Source organism: Cervus elaphus, chromosome 14 (assembly GCF_910594005.1).
Source record: "Cervus elaphus chromosome 14, mCerEla1.1, whole genome shotgun sequence".
Classification (NCBI taxonomy): Eukaryota; Metazoa; Chordata; class Mammalia; order Artiodactyla; family Cervidae; genus Cervus; species Cervus elaphus.
The window spans coordinates 57,497,393-57,517,301 of record NC_057828.1 but is presented as its reverse complement, the minus strand read 5'-3'; the positions used below and the strand labels follow the sequence as shown (position 1 = coordinate 57,517,301).

The following is a 19,909-nucleotide window of genomic DNA, read 5'->3' as shown; positions in this document are numbered from 1 at the left end:
ATAACAAAGTTTTCCTTCTCTACCCTTTGTCTTAAAAAAAATCATTAAGAAATTTATAGAGACTTGGAAAAGGTATGCAATGAAAACTTAACAGAAAAAAAAAAAAAAGAAAACTTAACAGAAATGAACAAAAGGACTGTCAAGGGGGTGTCGTGCCCCAGGGTTTCAGTTAGATTAAAGACTAAACTGGTAAGTGTGGCCTTATCAGATTGCTACTTTAATAAAAGAGAGTTTTAAGATCAAGGAAAAAGATATCACAAGGAAAGAACTGAAGCAAAAATTTAGGTGAGGAAAAAAAAAAAACCTCAAACAAGCTTTGCAGGGAAAAGGTAAAGACAGAGGTACAAGGTTTGAAGGCCTTATGGGGGAAAGGCAGGGTAGCAAAATGGTTACGTGAGTGTGGATGAACCTCTACCACTGACCGAGAGGCCGACCTTGGATAAATCACTTTTCTTTGGCTTCCCCATCTTTAGGATGGGAATAAAAACAGTACCTATCTCCAAGGGTTGCAGTGAGAATTCAAAGTTATCACATATGTAAAACTTCACAGTGCCTGGCATATAATTATTAACTAGCATGAGGAAAAGCAAAAAAAGAAAAAATGCCATAAACACAGCCTCAGGTATTTTGTACAGAGGATGTATGAAGTCTTTTCTAACTATACTTACATACCAAACTAAAGGAATCAACATCTGATTCCCAAATAACACACACAATGTTGAAGGTTCTATTTATATCAGTCAACTTGAAAGTTAGTATTACGTTTCCTCAAGCTTTATTTTCCTTAAACTGGTCTGAACTCAAAAGGCACATTTCAACTTATCCAAGATGTCACTGGCAAATGGAATGAGAATCAATGTAAACAACCCAAACCACAAAAATGTGAATAAATTTTTGATTTCCCAACAGTAACCTTATATTCTAAATGTTTTATTAAACTGAAGCAACTGAAGCAAAGTCTGATTTTGAATATGTAGAATACTGTTTTATTCTTTATTTTAAACCTTTCTTACATGTTTAAAAATATACATGGGTTCAGAACAACCTCAATAAAACAATGACATTTCTTTTACTAAAGGACCTCTTAAGTCAAACCACCAATGTGCAAACATGGTTGGCTTCTAATTTGAAGAGTCATAGGCACATTTCACTATATGCATTTCATAAAATAATCAAAAATGCTGAGAATACTCAGTAGTTTGATATAAATTTTAAAATGTCTGTCTGGCAGGAAACTTATGGTAAAAAAAAAAAAAAAAAAAAAAAAGGTAAGATTTAGATGTTTTAGCACTTACACCTGCTTCACCATTAATTTCCCAAATGCCATTTTGCTACATCTAAACCCCTGACAATGTATTACACAACTCCATATAGCACACAAAAAAATAAGTTAATTTAATCTCTGAATGGGAAAACAGATCATTACAAAAGAAAATATTGACAGTTCTTACCTGTATTTGATAATTAAGTATACTTTATTCTCATCATCACTAGGAATGCAGCTTGGTCTAATAGAAATATCTAATTAACAACTAACAAAAGTATTTTTCTCTTAAAAGAAGTTTTTATATATTTTTGTCCAATGTTGACGATTTAAGCAACACTGATCTATATAGTGTGCTAAGAAGACATTAGGCACAGATCACATAATGTAATTTACATGTTCTTTGTTGTAAAAAATATAGTATGTGCAAATGCATTATCATACAAATAATTAGTGGATCACAACAGTAAGCTCTGCAGACTTAACATAAAAAGGTTAATACTTTACTCTTTAAAAAAAAAAAGGTGGAACACACCAAGTAGCTTTAAGAGCAGTACCCCACTTCTGAGTGAGTCCTCTGCATTTGCATTGTGAATTATCTTAAAGAAAAACAAAGCTTAACTATAGGCCCCCCCAAAAAGGACACCACTTTGGGCACATGTATTATTTCAAAAGAAACCAAATAAAAATGTTTCCCAAAGCCATTAAAAAATACTTAACACAATATTTTAAACAATATATAGAATACTTTTTTAGAAGGAATAAGCCATTCAACATTATGACTTTTATATAATAGATTCTTTCATTAGCTAAGACACTTCTGGCTTAAGGTACCAAAGGATGCAGATAAAGAAAAATGGAAGAAAAATAATAGCAGGCTGTTAGAAAGGAGGAGGGAGCATACATTTACCCAGAAGAAACAAACAAAAAAAAACTGTTTCTTTTTCTTCACTGCAGAAATTTGTGCTACAGGTATAAAAACACAAGCAAAAGGGTTGTGTGGCAGGTAATAAAATACAATGCTTGCTATGTATCCTCCATGGAGGGACCTTTTAGGGATTGCAGATTAGTGAGTTTAGAAGTACACTTTGATGCAAAAGGTTATACTTTACCACATATATAATATGTAGCATTTTTCTATAAAGGGCAATTTATATAAGTAATTTCCAAAGACACAGGAGAGAGTGAGAGAGACAGAGAGAGAGAGAGAATGAGAGGCAGAGACAGAGGAGAGAGCCCAGTCAGAAAGACAGACAAGATGCCAGGGGCTTCGCTCATGCCCTGTGGAAGATCTGAGGTACTTTTCCATCCTCAGAGCTTCACTTTTCCTAGTACTGCATATTTATACTCACACACTACAATTATCTCATGAGATTACCCTCTATATATCTTTAGGTGTTTTTTTTTTTTTTTTTCACATGAAAAAGAAAAAAAAAAAAAAAGAAACTTTTAGTCCTTCCTCTCATAGTCAACTATTCAAGTAAATATTTCTCTAGTGGCAAATTTCCAGATGAAGCAAGAATACAATCCAAAACTACTGTCAGATTACATGTGATTTACTGTGGCGTTTTCTTCAGATGGAGCAGGAGTTAGCCCGTTTCCTAGGTTTGGGGTCTCGTGCTTCCTGATCCTTGACACACATACAAGACATACACATTGTCTCAGACAGTCTTCGGAGGCCTAGCCGGAAAACACTGTTGGAGAGGCTGTATATAACACAGTTACAAAAACTATTACTTATAGCCAGCCAGGTGGTTAGGAAGGACAGTGTTGGATTGTCCAAGACCCGGGAGCTTTCTAGAAGAAAGTAGATGATGTAAGGGAGCCACAGCATGTAAAACACACTGGTTATCCGAAACAAAACCATGGCGTAGCGACGATCAGGGCTATGCCCGGCCTCTCCGGAGGCAGCCGCCTCATGGCTCGGGAATCGGGCTCTCCGGTCATTTATCTCTTTGGTGTGCTGCCGGCAAATTTTGAAAATGTGGAAGTAAGTGAAGCAGACAACCAAGGCAGCAGGGGCATAAAGTAAACAAACAATAAAGCCGGTAAAATAGGCACTGGTGAGCCAAGAGGTGGCACACCATTCAAAAATGTCACCGTGGTAACCAGGTTTCCCCCAGCCAAAAAAGGAAGGCAAGAAAATTAGGCAAGAGTAGATCCAGATCAAAATGATGCAAATTCTCAGGCGACATGGGGTGACCAGTTGATTGTAGGACAGAGGCTTGGTGATGGCAAGATAGCGATCCACACTGATGCAGGCAAGACATGCCATAGAAACACTTTTCAGGACTGAGATGATATATCCAAAAACCTGGCAAGTCAGTGACTCGTGGATACCTGTGGAGTAGTGGAGAAGTGAGAGAGTAGGAACCAAGCAGCTAACTCCAACAAAAAGATCAGCATATGCCATTGTTTGAATGAAATAGCTGGTCGTATAGTGGTGTAACAGTGGAGCACAGTGAAAAACAAAGATGACCGTTAAATTCCCAGCAATGATGAGAAATGTCAGCAAGACAATGACAACTGTCTCGAAGATGCATACGTCCACCGCACTGTAGTGGCCAAATCCAAGTGGGCAGGAGTGACGTTCAGACACATTCAAAATGCCACTGCTCATGTTCAGGATCCTCCATTCAGTCCACCTGGAATCATTCATGGCTTGGAATTAAAAGGACCTGCAGCCCTAGCTACAGCGAGCAGGTGCCCTGCCTAGCATCTGCTAAACTCTGCCCATGAGTGTCTCAGCATCAGCTTCGGCAGACAGTGGCAGTGCTTCTGTCACAGCTGAGCATCCCGGGGAGTTGTACTCAAGTCTCTTCATCAGCCTCGGTGCAGCAGTAACACACCTCAGCTTTGGGGGGGAAGGAAGAGGAATAAGCTAGAAAGGAGGTGAAAAACAGGTCACCAATTAGCTTCCTCCGGTGCTTTCAAATAACTTTTTGCAGACACAAGGCACTTCTAGAGAAAATGGACTTCTTAATAATACCTTGCACTATGAAAAATTAAATCTGTAAAAGGAAAAAAGCAATTGCCAAGGAAAGAAAAGCTCTTGTGGGCCATTAGTTCTCTTCAGAAAGGTAGTTTCTTAGGGATCAACTAGGAAGAACGAGGAGGGAAAAAAAAAGTCTTAAATAGTCTAAGGATTCCTGTTTCATCTGTCAGGAGAAATGGATTCAAATTTTAGAACTTAAATAATTAAAATCACAAATTTGGTTGGAAAGCTAAGAAAAAGTTCATTGGGCTAAATTGTGTCTTTGGGCTCAGTTCAGGGTTTGATGCTGGTGGGTCAACTTTATGATCCATTTCTCTTTCTTTTATCTCAAAAGCTAAGAATCCCCTTCTCCAACAAGATTAATTCTAAAAGATTCATCTCTATTGGGGCACAAAGGAGCAGAAGAGAGGTAACAGACTCCAGACTGCCCTATAACTCTCATGAGAGGAAAAAAAAAGCATATTTCCGATAAGGAAGATAATACACAATGGGTCAACACTGACAAAATAGAAAAACAAACTTCTAAAGTTTTAATTCTGCATGCATTTTTTAAGCATTCAGATGAAAACAGTTTTACTCCATTACAGTTAATGATGCTACCATCAGCACTGTAATTTACATCTTTTCCTTTTCAAAAGGAAAACAAAATCATTTTTGCTATTAAGTTCAGCATCAATAACTGAAAATAACCTTCATTATCTGATACGCCACCTTCTCTTATAATGGACGATCATAAAATATACAGCTCAAAGTTATTTATCACCTTTGCAACCACACCTATCTCTCACAAATATATATAAATATATATAAAATCTAGACAATAGAAACTTTCCTATATGCTCTGAACTTCTGACTAGAAATGCTGTCATTATTTAAGTATTTCTAGTAGGCTTTATAGTCTATACTGCTGCATCTTTTCTGTTTTCATTAAATGATTAATACATTTAATCATTACTTCGACTAAATCTTTTCAAAGTAAAATATTACCTTGTCTGTTATATTTGCAGTTCTATAGCAGCCATATGTTAAGAAAATGTCTCTTCTATTTCTGTACTCTATTTTGAGCAAGTGCTCAATTAGTACAGGGGCCATTAGGTAGGTTATAAGATGTTCTTGTTTTAAAATACTTCTAAAGCATCGAGATGAGTTTAAATCCTAGAGTTTGAAATACTGAAAGAGTGGCAGGATAGAATCCATCCAAAAGGCTTCCAAGGTCATTCTGATATCAGGTTAGCATTTGTCAAAAGTCTTTTTTAAAGTACAGGCATTTCAGAGAGTCTCCTGTCAGTCTTTGTTATCATACCTTTTGAAGAAATAACATGCATTAGAAATAAAAACATTTCCTTCAGGAACAATGCAGGAGCTTAATAGAAAGCATTCTTCTCAAAGTTATTTTCTTGTGCACCACCAGGTCATTCAGGGAAGTCTTTCTTCTTTCATAATAATATCCACAGGATATTCCTCCTTGTACACTCCTAGTCTCACTTAGCAGAAAATAGTTCTCTTGTTACAGGAATAAAACAATGCTTCTCACCTACATTCACTCTTATCAGCTGCTTGGCTGGGCTGCTTGATTCAGAAGTCCAATTTACTGTGATGCAGTTACCGAGATGCTGTCAGTATATTCTTCACAATCTCTCAGTATCACTTCCTGCACCTGAGCCGAAGCCCTGCTCCTCCTCCTCCTCACCCTGAGCTGATGCAGAAGAACTCACCATCAGAAAGGTGACTCGGTCCTCCTGCCCCAATCAACAGCACAGCCAATGGCCACTGCAGCTGAAACTGTCACTAGGTAACAGTTGCCAGGCACATGCAGGCTTATAGACTTAAACTCGGCAAGCTCCGATCAAGATTGACAAAAGAAGACAATGGAACTGACCGATCCTTATAACATATTAATGACATGTATGAATTTCTAGAGGTATTGTCCTTATAGCATGTGTAAAGATCGTTTTCTATGAGCAGGACAGGAAAAAGACCCCAGGATGCACCTTTAAACCCTGTAGAGAAACTACCACAAGGTACTATGACACTAAAAAGTCAGCAGTAATCTAATGCTCATTGGCAGAAAAAACTTATTAATTATTAAAAATCATCTAAGTCTTCATGAACTCAAGTGACAGAGCAACTATTTTTACTCTCTAAAATATATTATATTTTGATTAATAGAAGTTACTTTATAATCTCCCCAACCTCTGCCACACCCACACTAAACTGCTGAATCCGATGTATTTAACTGTACAAAGCACTGGAACTAATACCTCTATACTAAAATCTACTTGCTGGACTATTTAAGGTCAAATATGACCTCAGAAGAGTGGACATTAGAAATAAACAGAATGACTGCTTAGTTCACTTTTTATCCTAATAGAAAAAAGAATTAAAGAGTCAAAGAACTTATTCACATATTTCTTGAGCTATTCATACCCAAGTCAGAGAAAAGCTAATTTATAAGCTCATTTATATAATGGATGTTTAAAACCATTTCCACTTATTTTGACTTACTATAGACAAACATTCCCAATTTTAAAAATATTTCTTACAGGGTCAGCAACTTTCTTAAAAGTGATTTAGAATTAATTTATACATTATTTCAGAATTCAATCAGGAAATTTAAGATGAAAACAGATAACCAACATTTAGAGCATATTCTATGTGCCAAACATTATGCTATATGCTTTACATTTTTTCTCAGTAAAAATACTAAACCCATATGAAGTAGATACCCATCATTATCATCTTCCAAAGGAAGAGAGTGGGTACCTAGAGAAGGTAAGTATAATTTGCTTACTAACAGTCATGAAACTAGGAAGGAAACAGGTCAAAACTGTCATTCTTAAAACCATTTTGATGAACCCCTCCCTCATTCCCTCTGTTTTCCACTTAGAGCAGCTATTAAGAAAATGTCTAAGAACAATTATTTTCGGATTTCAAAAAATGATTTCTAAACCACAGGACCCTATTTTTTCCTTCATTTTTAACTATCAGGAAGACCATATCATTGCTAAAATCTTCATGAAGTTAGGTGAAATTAAGAAACCACATTTCTCATTATCAGAAAAATTTATAAGTTAGAATAACAATCTTAGAATGAGTACCATACTGATGTTTGAAAGTAAAATTTGCATATATTTTTAAATTATGAAAGTATGATGACACATTTACCAGAAACTTAGAAAAGACAGAAAAAAGTCACATACAGTTCTACTCTATATTACAACTAATTTTTAAGTAAATTAATTTTTAATTGGCATTTCAATATCAAACTATCAAAAAGTAACAGAAAAAATTAAAAAGCAGAAGTATATAGTAGATCTGAAAAGCAGTATGAACCTATTCAACATAATTAAGATATATACAATTTTCACACAATAGCAAGGTAAAAAAGTTCCCATAGACTATAAACCAGAAGACACTGAAACATACGTAGGGACATAAAACAAGGTGCAAAAATTTCATGGTCTAAAGGTACTGCAATTATACAAAGTCTGTTCTCTTATCACTGTGGAATTATGTTAGAAACCAATATCAAAAGCTATTTGAAAATAACCCACATACTTTCAAGTACAATGTGACATTTACCAAGAGAGATCGTTGACCTAGTCACTGAAAGCTTAAAGAAGGTTAAAAGACTGACAAAACACAGAGGGTGATTGCAGAGAAGGCATTTAAATGAGAAATTAATACAAAAGGCTAGAAAAGTTCTATTTTACAGGGAAGCATTTTGACTTTTAGGGACACATAAAAACATGAAAACAAACAAGATTCGACTTAACTAAAACTTTCTTTCACAATAATAATAAATATTCAAACTAAAAATTATAGATGATAAATATTAATGACTGTAGACAGGTCCTACATTCCACATAAAGAGTTAAATATGAAGGTTTCTGAAGAAAACACTAAGAATAAAATGCAACTAATTATTAAAGTGGCCTCATCTAAAAAAAATCTTTATACAATATTGTAATTAGCCTCCAATTAAAATAAATAAATTAAAAAAAAAAGAAATTAAAAAAATAAATAAAACAAAGATTAGTTGCAAAAAATTCTCCCAAAGATTACCACAGATACTATTGATTTTATTGCTTTGTAATTTTCAAACTACTTACATTAACCTCATGCAATTTTATAGCAGGCAGGATTATAGGATTGTTTTTTCTCACTTTGTAGATGAGAAAACAGAAGGGAAGAAGATATGTGACTTACTTAAGCTTAAGCAACCTGTATGTGACAAATAAAGTCATGAAAATAGAAAAAAAATCTTTAAAATAATCATTTCAAAAGTATACATTATACATTATTTTTCAAGTTTTGAATCATAATATTTTTAAAAAATCAGAGAAACAACCAAAATGTCACTTACAGATATTCAAACACTAGATCACTTTGACCCATTTATTTCCAACAAATAATCACTGGTAGAGACTTAAGTCTAAGAAAAATATAAATAGTTCCTAGTTGTATATGCTGTCAAAGGTATATGATAATATGGGAGGGAGAGTTCAAGGAGCAATAGCTTTGACCCACCAAGCTTCCTTCTTTTCTTCTACCAACTTAAAAAAACAGCTTCAGGAGTTCTGACAAGGTAATTTTCTTCTTTCCTGAGACTGACGCTTACTACTAGTCCCTCACTTTCCTTTCCTTCTATTCTTTTTTTGTGAACTGATTATAAGAGAAACTAATTTATAAAGTGAAGCTCTAATAATAACAGCACTAATAGCATATATTTACACAGCTCATTGCATAAAGCACTCTGTTTTTATATTATGCATAATTCTCTTCATTTTAAGGGTCATTAGATGTTTTATTACTGCCATTCTTATTAGTCATTATCAACCACCCCCCTCTCCTTTCAACTTATGAACACTGGCTGGGAAATATCTAAGAGGAATCATCATTTGGGATTACTTCAGAATTACTTCTAACAGCTAAAAGTTAGAACTTCTTGAGATGATACATCACAGATGTTTAATTTTTCATTCATACCTTATATATGTTTTATATGTTCAACCTTTGCACATATAAAATTCAAATATGAATCAATATTTCATTAGACATCTAAGCAACTCAAGCAACTACTCAATAGGGGTTAAACAGCAAAAGAAGAGAGAACCATTAGCCACTGGTGGTAAACAGCATAAACAGTAGGCAATGATTATCAGGGAGAAATGCAAAACCAATACTGTGGGGGGTGGGGAACAGAAGATAATATAAAAAGTTTTTTAAGCTTATTTTTAAAAGATACAAAAAGGTGTATGGACTCAGAATTTACTCATTTCTTCAACTATTCCTCCCCACCTATTAACTTTTCTCCACCTCCACTGGCACTACCCTAAGCCAGCTAGCCATCATCGTGTGTGTAGACTACTACAGAGGCTTTCAATCTGGTCTTCCCATGTGGTCTGTGGCCTCTTTTCAAACCACTATGGGCAAAACAGACAGAATACTCTTTTCAAAATGCAAACTAGATGGTATCATGCTCAGTCATTTCATACTGCCCTTAGTATACAATTCTAACAGGTCCTACAAAATCTGATCTCTGTGTATCTATTCAATCTAACTTCTCTTTTCTATTATTTAGGATTAGCTAATTAGGCTCCTAGAGAAGGAAATGGCACCCACTCCAGTATTCTTCCCTGGAAAATCCTATAGACAGAGGAGCCTGGAGAGCCTCAGCCCACGGGGTCGCAAGAGTCAGACTCGACTTACTGATTAAACCACCACCACCACCACCAAACTGGCTCTACCTGCTCCCACTCCACCCTTTCCTCATCCCACACATATTTGCTATATTCCCTACTTGCCACAGGATATTTATACCTGCTGCTGATTATAACATTATTTTAGTTAATTCAGATATATATATATATAATCCATCCCTCCTAATATATTCAAATTAAGGGCAGTATTATTCATTTATTTATTTATTAAAGTTGTTTAATCGAGTCCAACTCTTTGCAACCCCATGGACTATAGGGGCCTCTTTTCAAATCACTACAGTTTGAAAGCAACCATATACAGTCCATGGAATTCTCCAGGCCAGAATACTGGACGGGGTAGCCTATCCCTTCTCCAGCGGATCTTCCTGACCCAGGAATCAAACCAGGATCTCCTGCATTGCAGACTGATTCTTTACCAACTGAGCTACCAGGGAAGCCCATTATTCATCTATACCTCTACCTAAATCCAATTCAATATGCATACTTGACTGCCACTTTGAAAAATCCTATCTAAAAAAAAAAAAAAAAGAAAAAGAAAAATCCTATCTAACAAGAGATAATGATTATTATCATTTTAAGAATAAAAAAATGCTGCAAAATATAGTATAAATGTATTTTAAATGTACTATCAAATGTAGTATCAAAGCAACTTGGTCTAAGCACCAATAGAAAAAAAAAAAAGAATATAAAGTGGGACATCTTAGAATCCACTGATTTTGTGACCCTTCAAGAGCAGAAAACAAGCTTATAAATTAACTTCATTTTATTATGAGGCAAGTTATTAGCTATTAAAAATATTAACAAATGTTAGTGGTACTACAGAAAAAAATTTCCTCAAACTGACAAAGATACTGTATGGGAAAGACCACGGCTAACATAATGCTTAATAGTGAGAGAGTAAATGCTTTCCTTTTAAAACTGGAAACAAGGCAAAGATGTCTGCTCTCACCACGTCCATGCACAATATTCTGGAAGTCTCGGCCAGTACAACAGGCATGACAGATAGTTTAGTGATAAAGGAAAAGAAAGACATGACTCCTCCAACTAATAAAAAAATTAAAAAAAAAAAAAAAAAAAAAGAAAGACATGACTGTACATGTAAGAAAGACCCCCAAAGATCCACCCCCAAAAGCCCATCAGAACTAATGAGTAAATTTTTTCAGAAACAATGTTAATATACAAAAATCACTGCATTTCTATACACTTGAAACAATAAATGAAATTTTAAAACAATAAGCTATTTACAACAGCATCAAAACACTGAAAATATGAATAAACTTAACAAAAGACATGTGTGTCCTCTACCCTAAAAAATACGAAATGTCACTGAAAAAAATTAAAAGGTCCTAAGTAAATGGAGAGATATATAATCTTTACAAATTAGAAGACTCAATATTGTTACAAATATTAATTTTTCTCAAACTGATCTACAGATGTATTGCTATTCCAATTCAAATCCAAGGAGGTTTTTGACAAACTAAGAAGTTGATTCTAAAATTTATATATAAACACAAAGGACCTAGGACAGCAAAAACAATCTAAGGGAAGGATTAGAAAAAATTTGGAAGACTGGCACAACCTGATTTCAAAACTTATTATAAAGCCACAATAATTAAGATTGGCATAAGGATAAGCAAACAGATGACTTAAAAGAACAGAGCCCAAAACTGCCCATACAATGAAGTTCTGCAACAGGAAAAACTTTGATGAAAGAAATCAGAACACGGCTGCTGAGGGGGGTGTATGTGTGCGTGTTTACTGTGTATGTAAGTTATAGCTGAAGAGAATGATAAGATGATTACACTTGCTTTTTTTCAAGTGCTCCCATTTTGGTGCAAAGCCATCAAATTAGAGACCTAAATTACTTGAGTGCATTTTAAGGCATTGCCAGGAAATTGTATACATTGATGTTGAAAAAGAAAAACACCAGAATTCTCCAAAGCCATGTCCCATTAAGAATAAATAGGCTACTGAAATGTCTGAAAGAACAGAAACTGCTGGACAGAATAAGTACATTTAGCCCGTGTCTACCTTCACACTCTCTCAATCATTATACCTGACTCATTGCTCACTGTTTGTACTCACAGACACAACAGTCCAGATGCAAGTGAGACACTGAGTGACAAAAGGCTTCTCATTAAATGCCAGTTATACGACACTCTGAGACTGCTCTAGCTAGCTAGCATCTCAGACAGCTGGCTGAGAAAGCAAAACCTTTGAGACAATCCATTATTTGTATCAGTCACAAAGGAAAATGGACAAAAATGGACATGTTTAACTCAGTGGGGGAAACACTCAAATATATAATTAAAATCAAATTAATTGGTCAAAAGCAGTATGCAAGCAATAAAATAAAACCATGTACAGTATGATCTTCCCTCCCATTTCTCCAAGTTATGTTATTATTTTTAATAAACATCTATTTAGTTTGAAGACTGTGAGTTAGTGAAGAAAATATAGGCTTTAGAATGAGACAGAAGGGTTGGCACTGGCTACAGCACTTAATAACCATAAGGCCTTAGCTATGTCCTTTTCTTCATGTATCTCAGTTTCCATATGTAAAACTGAGATAATATTTAAATTTTTTAAAGTTGGTTATGAAAATTAGGAATTAAAAGTAAACCTGAAAAAGCACATAAGGGTAGTTCACTCCATTCTCACTGATGATGAAGTTAAACATATTCTTCACTATCAACAGGCTTTTTGTTTAGTCATTTTTCCCTAAGAAACCATGCCCACAGTAACCTGTTGAGATTACAGAATTAAAAACAATACTCACTTTTCTCTTGAGTTGCCATCTCTCTCACAGTCCTTTTAAAAAATATATTCTTAAAATATACATTAAATATACATTAAAATATAATATACATTAAAAATATATTCTTAATTATCCATTATCTGAACCTGACCACACATCTTAGAAAATTCATGTGATTAGCAACACGGTAATATAAAAATTACCAAACCCTGGTCCATAAAAATCTCAGTTACAAGGATCCTGCAATTCCCAGATAAATATATTTTTTTTAATTTTTAAAATTTTGTTTTACTTTATCCAATTTTACACTTAAATCTTTATAAGATGGATCACCCACTTCTCTGCCTTCTTACTAATAAATTGAGAATTCTGAACATAATTTAATGTTTGCCTAGTAGGCTGGGATCATCACTGTTAATGTCAATTAGAATACTATCTCATAACACAAATCAAAATTTGGATTCAATATACATGTATACTGAATCAAGAGAAACTTGTTTAATTTTTACAAGCAATTAGGTACCTATAAGAGAATACATAAATTGTATATATGCATCCTTATATCTTCTGATTCTATTTGCACAGAAAAGAATATATAGTTTCCTATATTTTTATATATAAATACAGCAGTATTCTTCCTCCTTCTTTTAACTTGCTATCTTCAATTTTCTAGAGGATTAAATATCAGAAACTAAACTTATAAGAATTTTTTCCTCCAACAATAAACAGAAGTACTGCTCTATGAATAAAGTGTCATAGCTCAGGTCTGCACTGTCAGTTATTTCCAGGTAAGTGAAGTGGTACCTATTTTAGTATGGCAATAGACATAATAAATACACTGAAACAACACAGGGAAAAAGGAAATTTCCAAGCTTTCTTACAACTTTCACATAAGAGCTATCAATCATTCATGTTCTTTTCTTACTTTATATAACAACAGATCTGGAAATTTAATTTTTATATCAATGAAATGCCATTAAGTATTAATATTATCTCTCAGAATGGGCTCAATACAGTCACTTCCCTTTAATTTTTGTACAATAAAGACACAGAAGGAAAAGTTAAACCTTAAAACATTTCCGGGGAAAGTCTGTTAAAATTATATGAAAATAGAACAGCACAATATCATTTTAAATTATGGGTTCACATTATAGGAAAAAATGTTGATTCTAATTCATTTTTAATTGAAAGAGATTTCTCCCTTATAAAAGAAAATTGCTATTTTTTAAGATATCTTATTGTTATGGCAACTGAAGTGCTAAAAATAATAAAGAAATATCAAAGTTGTTATAGCAACTGGAATTTTAAAAAGCCATGAAGTATAAAATAATCAAACCTTTACTTGGCTTGAAATGCAACATCTATGACTCAGTCTTCAAAAGAAAATTTGAAGTACTCATGGTCTTGTCTTTACAAGTTATCTCTGGAGTCCAAATTAAACACACAACACACACAAACTCGCATAATAGTTGAAGTATTTCCTATATTCCTTACATTTCTCTCATTATTCTATACATATTAAACAATGTGGCTTTACTAACCATACAAGTTACCAAACTTCATGAACAGCAGAAAATGACTACTCAATAAATGTGTGTTGAATTGAATTCAACTATACAAGAGTTGGCACAAAACCTGGAGTTTCTGATTTTCTAACTCGTTTCTAACCTCAGGGCTTCACTGTTCTGTTCTAGAAAACACTAAAGGTGCAGGAAATTTCTACCCATTGCCAAAGTGCTTTGCCTAGATTCATCTAATTAGTTCAATTAATTTAAAAATTTATTGAAGTCCTATTGCATATTTGGTATTATGAAAAGTTCTAGGACTTTCTTTCATAGAGTTCACTGTATAGTACAGAAGAACTAAAACAGGTTGCCACCATTGAAATGTAAAGTGCAATGAAGGAACATAATGAAATTATCAAGAGAAAATTCATAAAGGTCCTCTAATCAGTGGTAAGATCCTCAAAGAATTTAAACCACGAGGTAACATAAATTTCTTGTTTGTTCTCAGCGAAGCTCAGATTAAGAAATTAAAACTATAGATTTATATGCTTAAATAAAGACACATCTTTACTTTCATAGCTTTGTATGTTCCTTTCTGATAACTAATGACCAAGATACAGGTAACAAATATAGTAACATTTGGTGCTAACACAGAACATCTCTCCAGCATTTATGGATGGAAGAGAACTGGCTGGGAACACACTTCTTGATTCCCGTGTTTTATTTGTATCCATCTGCATTTTAGTATTTTCACCTTAAAACCATCAGCTTATTTTTAAACAAGCAGTGATTTATCTTGTGAGCTACTGATAAAGATTTGAGAAGTTCAGACTTGGTTCAGTGGGAGATAGGAATATCTTAGACCTAGAAAGGGATTGTTGGTGTGACTGCTGATTAGCAAAGCCTCCTGTTACATATAATACACACACACACACACACACACACAAACATACATACACAAACATTTCCTTATCTACCTTACCCAGTAAAGAGAATAACTAGTGATGACTGGTACTATTTTGATCCTGAGGCCAATACAATTCTATTGCTTTCTATTAAAAATAAATGATATGATCCTTTATATGAATGATTTGTAATAACTTGCTTTATTCTGAATCCATGTTTATTAGTATCATCCAACAAAATCTTATTTTTATAATTTTTATGAAAAAAACACAAACAAAAACACCAGGAAAAAAACCTAAAGTCACAGAGTTGTATTAAGTGCTTAGATTGTATGTACAAAATAAATTATTCAACAGTTAATTTGATTTAAAAATGTAGTAATTTATATCCACGCAGTGCCTGTATCATGACTTGTATAACAGCTGTTTAGACTTCTATTCATTTATGCCAAATATATAGTGTCTATGTGTATGTATACATTATACATTTTATAAAATTTCTCAAACTGGAGTCTAATGAATCTTTGAGAGTTATCTTTTGGGTCCCATGAGTATTCAATAATATCTTTTAATTTTCAGTTTTTACTTCCACAACAATCTTAAAGGCTTTACTAGAAGTAGATTCTGATAATCTGATGACTATCTCATAATGAAGTATTGTTATACAATACTGGTGCCAACAACTGTCAAAGTGTTTACCACTGTTTTGGAGCCCAGTAGTTCTTAATTTGTGCAGGCTAAGAAATCAGAACATAAAGAGGTTTAATATGTAAATGATATACCAAATAAAGGTTACATTGACCTAACACCACACTGTACAAGGAAGTTTTCCAGTGGGTCAGAAACGTGTGTTGGGAAAACTGAGTCATCTGAGGGCACATGGCCCCATAAGCATGCCAAACTCAAAGAAAATCTGTACTGTAACTGTCAAGATCACATGCACACTGTGACCAGCAGTTTAGTTTCAGGAAAATAACCTCATCTGTAACATTAAATTAATATTGTAAGTTTGCATTTTTATTGATTTTACAGATTGTTTCTGTTAGACTTATTATGGTCACCAGAAATAAAAGTATAAAGAGTTTAATTTTATATCACATATGATTCATACTGAGGTAATAATGAAATGATATTTATAGTCAACACTGGTAGAAGGGGACTGTTGAGGACTTCTCTACCCATGAAATGGAATGGCGTAGTCTTCAAAATGAATATGCTGGAAATACAATGTTATATATTCCCATCCCATACACTGTAGTGTCAGCTCCTAGACCTACACTATCATCTCATTTTTCTTTAAGCCTGGCACACAGTGCCTCAATCATATATACTCAGAACAAATTTGTTGAAAGGATAATATTTCTGTTGATCCAGAACTCCCCACCCCCAAAGATTTCAAAATGCTTTATCAACAGACATCACTGCTGACTTTATAAATATATTTTATGGCTTACTCAAGATCACATTAAAAATATGATGAAAGAGAAAAAATTCACAGATAGGAGTGAAACGAAAACCCTCAGACCAGGGATGTATTAAGGTCATTAAGATTCTGTTGTAGGAACAAAAAATTATTTACGTGTCAATTTAATTCACCAACCAAAAAATAACCATCTTCTTCACTAGGTTATAAGCTCCTCTGAAAATATCTTTCACCACTGTTACTCTGAGCGGCAAGCACAGTGCCTGGCATATTACAGAAAGTGTTAATGGCTCAGTCGTGTCCGACTCTGCGACCCCATGGTCTGTACCCTGCCAGGCTCCTCTGTCCATGGGATTTCCCAGGCAGGAATATTCGAGTGGGTTGCCTTTTCCTTAGGTAATAGTATGTTCTAAATAAATCAAATTAAGTGATTTGCATTCCCCTCTTGCTAAATATCAACATAAAAATTATTTATAAGTGTGGATTCTAATCTAGCAGGTTGCAAAGAGTCCATGGAGTTGCAAAGAGCCGGACACAACTGAGCAACTAATTTTAATCTAGAACAAACAGCAGAATTCTCTTAAAATATCATAAATTATGGTAGCTTAAACTCATCCATATAAAGCTTTTCAAAAGAAAGCTAAAAACATTATACTGTCTCATCATCCTTGGGTCATGTTATGGGGGAACAAGCAAAACGAGAAATCAAACGAACTGACCTACATTTTCCAGCACAACTTTATTTTTCACCAGGCAGTTTCAAAGCTAAGTGGCTAAAGTGATTAGGTAGCATAGAGAACATCTCAGAATATTGAACCTCTGACAGAAATCACTTTTAAGAGACAAAAACTGAGAAAGGGAAGAATAAACCTATTACGCTGTTTTCAAGAAATGACTAAAAGATGAATAAATGTTGCTAAACTGGCAGAAGCTTATAAGAAAATGTCTCTATTGAGAAGGATTTGAGATCAAAGAAGAAAATGTGATTAAAAACTGAATTAGAAGATTGAAATAGGGATCAGCAGGGTGGTTGGATAATTTGGGGCCCCCTAAGCAGCGACAAGCAACAATGTTTACAAACTCCTGTGTTGAGGGATAAGACTTTAAGTAAAATGAACGTCTATGTATTTATAGACATTCATTATACACACACACACCCACACACATATGCATGTATGTACTTATTTATATATTTTGTTGTTTGTTACTCACAGAGTCGTGTATTTTGTTGCTTTTTAGTCACAAAGTCGTGTCCAACTCTTTGAGACCTCATTTACTATAGCCTGCCAGGCTCTTCTGTTCATGAGATTTCTCAGACAAGAATACTAGAGTGGGTTGCCATCTCCTTCTTTAGGGGATCTCACCGACCTGGGGATCAAACCTGCATCTCCTGCATTGGCAGGCAGATTCTTTACCACTGAGCACACACATACACAGAGAGACAGAGAGAGAAAGAGAGAGAGAGAGAGAGTGTGTGTGTGTGTATGTGATTAAATGTCCTATTAATCTAACACTGACACCTTCACAAAGCCAGCTTCAACTCAGTAGTGCTTTGGATGTTTACAGTGACAAGTGTAACAAGGTTAACCTTGAGAAGTGTAGCTGTACAACATGAACTCATGTTACAAATGTTACAACCCTCTGGTTTTCCCATTCACTGTCTCTTAACTATCCTTACCTTCAGGTGCTAAAATAGCCTGATACACAAGCAGTATAAAATATAAAGATGATTTATAGAAATACAGTTATTTAAAAGTTACAGATTTTTTTTAAAAAGTGTAGTTTTGCTTAAAGAAAACTATGCTTTGGATTAAAAGTAGATTCTCATAAGATTTAAATGTGTCAGTAGGGTAGAATTAACTGGGTATTTAGAAGTCAGAACACTAATCCTAAGTAATTAATAGTGAACATTTACACTAGAAAAAAAAGTGTTTACAGAATTTTATTCAATACCCAATATTCTGAAGTTGCTTATAACAATGAGATAAATCAACCTGATTCTTTTTTCTTTTCTCATATACATTTTGACCATATATATTTTTTTCTTTTATCAATATACTTCCTGGGCTTATGCTATTTGAATAATATCAAAACCTTGGAGTCTTAATACTCCAGTCTTTCAGCGATTGTGACAGGGAGAAAACATGATTAAGATGTATTTGTGATAGAAAAGTTTTAGAAAATCTTAGGAAACTATTTACCCAACATCACTTGTATATCTTTAAATTTGTAAACTTAATAATCCTGTTTAAATGCTTACATATGCAAATCTTACCAAATTTTTGTACCAAAAGATGGCTGCAAAAGTATGAAGGATTCTAGTTATAGTAATGGGTTAGAATGACATTTTCCTTAATAACTCCTTTTATAAATGTACCGCCCAAGCTGAATGTCATTATGAGACTATTTATAATTTAGAACTTTCTGTCAAGATGATTTTATGCCCTGACATGACACTGAGTAGGCTGGAAACAGCTGTATGCCCCAAAGGAAAATGAAATTATTGGTGTTATTCAAGAGCAAAGGTATTAAATGCAAAGTATTTTTTATAGAACTTCATGAGAATGATGGTGGATAATTGATTACAATGTACAGTAAAATTAAACCTTTCAAGCAAAAACAATTACAATCATAAATGCTATTCTACCAATAAAGTTTCCTCCCTCTAAGGAGATGAAAGTTAACTATAAATATAATTCTAACCCTTTGAGTTTCCTAACAAACTAGATGTATGGAATGGTACTACTACAATTAAGGTTTTTGTTGCACACAAAGTGGGTATTAGAAAAGTTTTGGAAAAGACAAACAATTTACCCAATATTTATGGAATGTCTTTACATTTATCAATTTCAACTGCGCATAAAATGAGTTTAACTAACATGAGCAGTATCAAGAGGAAAATGTCAATTACTAGTGAACATGAGGGTTAACTATATTTACGGAAAACATTGGTCTACACCCCACCATTAACATAAAACTGTGAAAAGGACAATCAGACTAAGGTGCTTGCTTCTATTGTGCTTTATTTACTTTTTTAATCTATTAAAAATAAAAAATATTAGGTTATGTCTAATTTACTCCTTATATTTGGGGGGCTTTTCACAAGAATTCAACTTTGTGGAGAATTCTGAACACAGAATGCTTTTCACGTCTTAGTCAAACGCTACTGGAAATGAGAGAAGAAAGCTTTAGTTCACTTATACACTGCATAACATAAAGGAAACCCCTTGACTTCTCCCAGTCCCAAATGCCTAACAAATCTCATTTATAAAGTGAGATACTTAACATGTGAAGCATGCACTAAATACACTAGATCCTTTTTTAGAGTTCTTGAGA

General features: G+C 34.0%; 2 protein-coding genes across 6 annotated transcripts in view; both read right to left on the bottom strand.

The window, feature by feature from the left end:
- RABGAP1L (RAB GTPase activating protein 1 like) overlaps nt 1-19,909 on the bottom strand; it is a 671,327-nt gene that overhangs the window by 423,427 nt on the left and 227,991 nt on the right. The window lies entirely within an intron of this gene.
- GPR52 (G protein-coupled receptor 52) lies at nt 969-7,447 on the bottom strand. Its single transcript, XM_043922785.1, has 2 exons — nt 5,247-7,447; nt 969-4,145 (listed from the first exon to the last, which is right to left on the bottom strand). Exon 2 carries the CDS (start codon nt 3,921-3,923, stop codon nt 2,838-2,840), a length of 1,086 nt encoding a protein of 361 aa, XP_043778720.1. The 5' UTR covers nt 3,924-4,145; nt 5,247-7,447; the 3' UTR covers nt 969-2,837.